General features: G+C 38.9%; 1 protein-coding gene across 2 annotated transcripts in view; it reads left to right on the top strand.

Moving 5' to 3' along the window:
* ABCD3 (ATP binding cassette subfamily D member 3) overlaps nucleotides 1-4,885 on the top strand; it is a 68,346-nt gene extending 63,461 nt beyond the window's left edge. For both annotated transcript variants that reach the window (XM_024565362.4, XM_045199452.3), the window contains 2 exons: nucleotides 1,298-1,354; nucleotides 3,309-4,885. In XM_024565362.4, coding sequence (XP_024421130.1) covers nucleotides 1,298-1,354; nucleotides 3,309-3,386 — 135 coding nt within the window. In that variant the 3' untranslated portion in view covers nucleotides 3,387-4,885. The remainder of the gene's footprint in view (nucleotides 1-1,297; nucleotides 1,355-3,308) is intronic.
* The last annotated feature ends 2,237 nt before the right edge of the window (nucleotides 4,886-7,122 follow it).

The following is a 7,122-nucleotide window of genomic DNA, read 5'->3' on the forward strand; positions in this document are numbered from 1 at the left end:
CTCCAATTTGAGAACCTTTCCACATGGCAGCCAAATTTATGATGCGTTTAAAGTTTTAAGTGATACTATTTTGTTGTCACTTCATATAGCATAAGTGTAAATATAAACTTCGGCACTTCAAGCTTGTGATAGAAGTGATCCAGAATATACTTAATGCCTTTTAAAAAATATCAAATGACTCTAAAGTTTAGAAGTCATGTTGGAAGTCTCCTGGATACCGAGCACATGCCTCTGTCAGCCCCCAGAGATCCATTCTGAAGAACAGTGATCCACAGCAGGATTTCTCAGTTGCGTCACTGTTGACTTTCCTGGCTGGGTAGTTCTCAGTCGTGGGGCTGTTCTCCGCACCATAGGGCATTTGGCAGCATCTCTGACCTCCACCTGTTAGATGTCAATAGCACTGTCAGTTGTAACAATCAGAAATGTCTACAGACATTGTCACAATGTCCCCTAAGAGATAAAATCACACATACCCAACCCTCCAGTTGTGAGAACCAGAGATCCAGAACAACTAGTTATGTCTAGTTGTTATTATATTAGTGCTTTTTTGGAAAATCTGAAGTTCAAATTTGAAAAAGCTTATTCAAAGTCTAAAAATCAAGTAAGCTATTAAAATGAAAAGATTTTTCATTATTTTCTGGCAAGCTCATTGGGTAGCCAAACGTGGCCTGGACTACCAAAGGATATTTGATTTATCTCTTCATCGTCATTGTCCACGTGTGCTGCTGTAGATGCATTTCTGTGTTTAACTATAGAATGCTATCCCAGAAGCCTGAGGCGTGGTAAATACTGTTTTTCCAAAATTTGAATTCCAAGACACATTCCAAAATGGGTTTCCGATAAAGGGTTATCGACTCTGTATTTGAAAAACAAATTGACTGCAGACCGTACTATGTTGATTTAATTTTCCTGACTTTGACCTTTTGCTATTTGTATCATTCTTATACTTTTCTTCATATATTTTTCATATATTTTTCACAATAAATAGAAAATGTGCCAGGATATTTATTTTATGCCCCAAACACAATAACACACAATCGCTAGTACTGGTCAGTTTAGCTTTTTTTCTCAATGAGGTTCTCGAAGAACTTCATTGATACCTATTAGTTTTTATTATGTGGTTGATGGCCGATACTCGTATTACCTTAAATATTTGGTGTCTGTTATAATGTTTTCTCAGACGTTGATTTTTAACTACAGCTACTGAAGACCATCATCTTAGTAGCTGAAAGGATGTAGAGTGGTTAATTGTGCTCTGCGCTGTTGGTACGTCCCTAAGTCATCTTCTTTGTGTTAGGTTGGCATCACGCTCTTCACCGTGTCACATAGGAAGTCTCTTTGGAAGCACCATGAGGTTTGTATTTCTTACACTGAATGATACTGCGAAAGTTTATTTGAATATGTGAATTCAGGTGATTATGGTTTTAGATTTCTTGGTGTATATTCCCATATATACATATTCCTTAAAGGAAAAGGGTGATTTAGTTTTATAAAATGGAATAGGATTTTCTTAAATATTATTGAAGTGGTCAGTTTTAAAAGCTACATACATATAAACAATGCCTTGTTTTAAATGAGAGATATTAGAGAACCAGTTAGTGGCTCTCCAGTCTTATAAATGACTGACTAAAATTTGCCAAATTTTATCACAACTGTGGCTACGTAACTGTGCCTACGTAAAGTTTTTGTCACCATCCAGTGTTGACAGAAGGAGAAAGAGTCCTAGGAAGGATTCGATCCCGAAATGTCTCGGGGCGTTTTTGGTGGGGATCAGGACTCTAGGGAAACTGAATCGTGTCAGCTGTGTTCCCCACTGCAGTGTGGTAAAGTGGACCTTGCTGGCGGTCACCGTAACTTACGAAGATACGGGCCACAGCAAGGGTCGCGCTGGCACAGACACTTTACTTCTTCTGCTGTTTCGGCAGCACTGTCCTCTGGGTGGCAGGCAGTTCTTTGCAGCTCTTAACGTAAATGATCAGACCCTAAACTGTAAACCTAGTTTGATTCATTTTGGGTTTTTTTCCTTCTTTTTTCCCTTTCCCCTTCCCTCTTTCCTTCCTAAATGACACAGAAAGTTTAGGTAAAAGAGAGGGTTCGGGAAAAGTTGGAACGAGGGTGTCTTGTCCCATAAGGCACACACCTGACTGAGCACCTTTTGTGCCAAGTACTGGGCTAAGCGTGTGCAGGGTGCAGAGAGCTGTCTTCACCCTCAGGAGCCGATGGTTTAGATGGCGCTGCACCAATGATGAAGTGAGGAGCATGGGGCTGAAGTCAGAAAACCTGGGTTCATACACCATTCATTGTTTCTGGCATTCATTGCTTCCTTCATATAATACAGTTATTGATTCTTGTCTACATGTCTCATAGATTATTTCCACAAGGATCAAAGAGATAGCTTATCTGAAAGCACTTAATAAAACATAGTGAAATTCTGTATGACTGCCTTTTAAAGATAATTTTGTTTATCTTAGGGCATAATTTGCCTGTATTTTCATGAATTGGATGAGAAATTGAATAACTAGAAATCAAAGCAGTTTAAAATATATCCAAGCCTTTGTGTTTTCCTTAGACGTTCATAAACTTAACAGCCATAGGACAGTGAGAGGACTTGGGTTTTACCTCTAGCAAAATACCCATCAGGCCAGTGGTCATGTGAAAAAGGAGTGACAGAAAGAACAGCAAAGTTAGAGGCCAGAACAGCTATGAAATAACAATATAAAACTGGGAAAACAGAAGTCCTTTCTGTAAATGAAAAGCCACTGAACAGAAGTCTTTATGAACCACTGTCCCGAGTGTCTTCATAGGACGGGATAGATAGGCGCGCTATATAGCTCTTTTCTCCTCTGCCCACTCCGAAAACAGAAAAGCCTCTACTTAGGTTCCACGCTGGTCTGGGAAGCATTATTAAGGAAGTATTAAAGCCTGCCTCTTTGAACAGACTGCGTTTGACTCAGTTTGACCTGTGGTAGAGCAGATCCTTCGTTATGGAGTTATAGAAACATTCTAATTTGTGGGATGCTTATAGATTTGGTTCTTTTAAAATAGTGAGGAGGTCTAGTATTGTAATTCTCAAACGGGAAAGTACTATATTCCAAGCAGAGTTATAGTGTTGCTATTTTTAAAAAGAGCAGACTTCTTCATTTAGTCTTACCTTGGAGAGCTGCATGCATTTCTGTATATAAACTTTAAAAGTTCTCGTGGCTTAAAAATAGTCATTTCTAATAATTTATTGTTATAATAATGTGTACATAAATTCTGACAAGAAGGAAATTCTCTTAGTCACTGCTGTCCCCCCTTCTTTCCCACAGTACTACCTGCACATGGATGGCAGAGGCAATTATGAATTTAAACAGATAACAGAAGATACAGTTGAGTTTGGCTCTTAGAATCCAGAGAACTGTACCTGCTTCAATGAAATAATTACAGAAGACACTTAGAAGTACAAAGTACATTGTGAAATAAAGTTGAGCTTTGTTTTTAAACAAAGCAACAAATTAACAATATAAAATAATCAAGAACAAGTTGTTAAAACATTTAATATTATATAGGATATTGCTAATTGTGTATATGTTGGTTTAATTATTAATATGTACTAAGAATGACCTTATTCTTGTGGTTGAAAAACTGCCTAAATTAAATTGGGCTTCAATCAGTGTAACCTGATTCATCCTGGGATGTAAACCATTTGAAGTCAGCTAATTTGACTTTATCGGCTCTATCTTTTCCTTCAATGAAGAACCCTATTTAAAACTGGGGTCATCACTTGTCCTGTCCTAACAAGATAGTCTGGAGTTTCATTTTCTTGTGCCCCATGATGGTGGGAAGCAAGCAAATCATAGTGTATTAGCAAAATATACAGCATCAATGCATACTAGCATGTATTACATAGTGGCAGGTTTCTTAGCTGCCACAGTTATACCCATTCCTTGTGTATGTCTTGGGGTGCATTTAACTCCAGGAAAGCCATCTGAATTTTCTTTGGCCAAATAATAAATATGCCGGTCTCCATCTGAAATACTGAGTTGTTCTGAGAGCTCTCTGTGGTCATACAACAAGAGTATACACAGTCTTGTTTACAAGAGGTCGTCACTATGCTTCACACCTAATCCTCCCAATGTTTGGGACGTTAACACACACTGTCCTCACATGTCAAGTTCCAGGTCTTACAAGAGGTTTAAATTTTTTTTTAAAGAATTGGATGGATTTGTGTGCAGTAAAGCCCAGTCATTAGAAGGGTGGTGGACACACGGTCTCTGACTAAGTCCATGTGGGCCCTGGAACGCACTACACGAGGCAGTGCACCGAGCACGCAGTGCTGCGCTGTCTGCGTGATGTCGTGCTTCCCAGAGCCTGCTGTGACCGTCACGTGCGTGGGTGAGTTATGTTCCCTCGGCACTGGTTTCTCTCTTTAATAATGTTTTAATATTTGGGCTATTATGTCGAACTCTCCTAAGAGAAATCAATTGCACCTCACCAAGCCACCACTAATGACCACATGTATTGTTTGCACAGGGAGACCTAAAACTGAATATTATCAGTAAGCTAGATATGAAATCAGTTTGATCACACTGGGGTTCAGAAAGGGGCATTTTTTACTCTGGTTTCTGCACAACTGGTTTTGGTTTTTGCAGAATTAGTGACAAGAATTATCAGCTACCTAAGTAGAATTTGATGTACTGATTCCATAATATGTAATGTTCAATTTTTACCACTCTCTTTAACAAACTTGTATACTTAATTAATCTCTGTTCAAATTAAAAAAGAAAATCAGATACCCTATACATTCTTTGCTTGTTCTTTTTCTTCTGGTATCTAAGTAATGGGTAGTTCATACATGGTCATACAGTCGACCTGAAAAACAAAAATAAATCAACATTCAGAAATCCTTTTTTGCTCATAATGTCTCTTTTTTGAAAAGTATGTCAAATGTGTTCTTAATGAAAAAATTTCTCTTTTAGAAAAGCCAGTTAGAATCTTTAGTGTATTCACAAATGCTACCAAATAGCCAGGAGACTAAAAATTATATTAGTAGTCTGGGGAAAGATTTTAAGGCATGGGGGAAGTTTGAGATTTTCAGATTTCTGGGTGACCCTAAACATAACAAGAGCTGCCTCTCAATTCCTTCTACAATAGATTCTTTCCATTAAAATATTTTCTTTATTTTTAAATTCAAGTGTTAAAGTACCTCACCACTTGAGTCGCAGAGGAAGACCCTCCTGGGGAGTCACAGTGCACAGGAACGGACTGATGTTTCGCAGATGTTTCTAAGAAGGCCCACAGTCAAGAAATCCCGTGTTTCCAAAACATTACTGACCAGGGAGCATCCTTTTCCACATAATCCCTGTTAGCATGTTTTATCGGTTGCACTGGGAAATGGAAGTTTAATCTATAGAATAAACTAAAGAATAAGAACTTCCATCCGTAACACGCTGCATCCCAGGTGTATCATTCTGTGCTGCGTACCAAGCTTCCACTCTGTATAATGAGAAAACGTGCATGTAAACAACTAAGGCTGTTTGCTGTGCATTAACAGAATAAAATGTACCTAAGGTTTGCTTCTGCAGGGGAGGCAGAATTTTACTTCTACCCTCTTAAAGTTTTTGGCTGGGCCTGAGAAGTAAGTTGACATAAGACTGGTTAACAGAAGAAAATCATACAAGTTTATTCAGCTTTATGTGACACAGGAGCCCTCAGAAGGAAATGAAGACAAAGAAGTGGCAGAACCTAAAGACTTTTTCATTCTAGGTGAACAAAGAGGTACTTGTGGAAAAGTAAACTACGGGAGGAGGCTCAAGGAAGGAAAGAATTCTTTTAAAAAAAATTATTTTTATTGTTGTTCAATTACAGTTGTCTGCATTTTCTCCCCATCTCTCCACCCCATCCCAGCCAAACCCACTCCCTCCCCTGCTTCCACCCTCCCCCTTGGTTTTGTCCATGTGTCCTTTATAGTAGTTCCTGAAAACCCTTCTCCCCACTATCCCCTTTCCACTCCCCTCTGGCTATTGTTAGATTGTTCTTAACTTCAATGTCTCTGATTATATTTTGTTTGCTTTTTTCTTTTGTTGATTATGTTCCAGTTAAAGGTGAGATCATATGGTATTTGTCCCTCACCGCCTGGCTTATTTCACTTAGCATAATGCTCTCCAGTTCCATCCATGCTGTTGCAAAGGGTATAAGCTCCTTCTTTCTCTCTGCTGCATAGAATTCCATTGTGTAAGGAAAGAATTCTTTTAATAAGCTTTGTATAGAATTCTTGGACTCAGCATCCTGCCCTTGCTGTGAAGAATGTTGCTTTCCTTCTGGTACAGAGAGGACATCTTCCATGGGGGCGGGGGGCGGTTATCTCCTGTGTTAGAGGAAAAAGGAGAGTCGGGGCGCCCTTCTTTCACCTGCTGCTTTCTTAAAGTGCCGTTAGTTCAAAGGAGTCCTCATGCCAAAGTGGCACATTTTGGGCTGGCATATTCTGCCCTCTTTCCCCTCCTTCCCCCTTTTTTAATGATTAGCATTTGTTTTAAAACTGTGGTGATATTATAGCATCTATCATTTTCTTTTGTGATTTTTTAACTTTTAAACCTTGATGTTTATAATTTCCCTAAAAGCAAGAGTGAATTTTCTTCCAACAGAGAGACTTTATTTAGCATCATTAGTTGTAGGAAACTGTTTACATTTCTACCTACATCAGTAATTTTTCTTTTGTGAAGAATTGAAATGTTTTGACCTACATACGTATCATATGCATGCCACTTAAGAAATATCTAGTACTGCCCTGGCTGGGTTGCTCAGTGGTTGGAGTGTCATCCCACACACCAAAGTGTTGTGGGTTCAATTCCCAGTCAGGGCACACACCTAGGTTGCAGGTGTGATCCCTGGTTGGGGCATGTATGGGAGGCAACCAATCGATGTTTCTCCCTCTCACTCTAAACTCAATCAGTATATTCTCAGGTGAGGATTAAACAAAATCTAGTGCCCCCAATTGCTGAATAACAGGTCCCTCCCTCCCCACCCCCTAGGGGCAACCATTTCTAACTTTAAATATTTTGTGGTAATTACTTTTTTATTTTTAAACAATATGTTATATAGCTATTTCTTGGTTTATCAGTTTAGACATTTCTACTGCCCATA

This window comes from Desmodus rotundus, chromosome 3 (genome assembly GCF_022682495.2).
Source record: "Desmodus rotundus isolate HL8 chromosome 3, HLdesRot8A.1, whole genome shotgun sequence".
NCBI classification, from domain to species: Eukaryota; Metazoa; Chordata; class Mammalia; order Chiroptera; family Phyllostomidae; genus Desmodus; species Desmodus rotundus.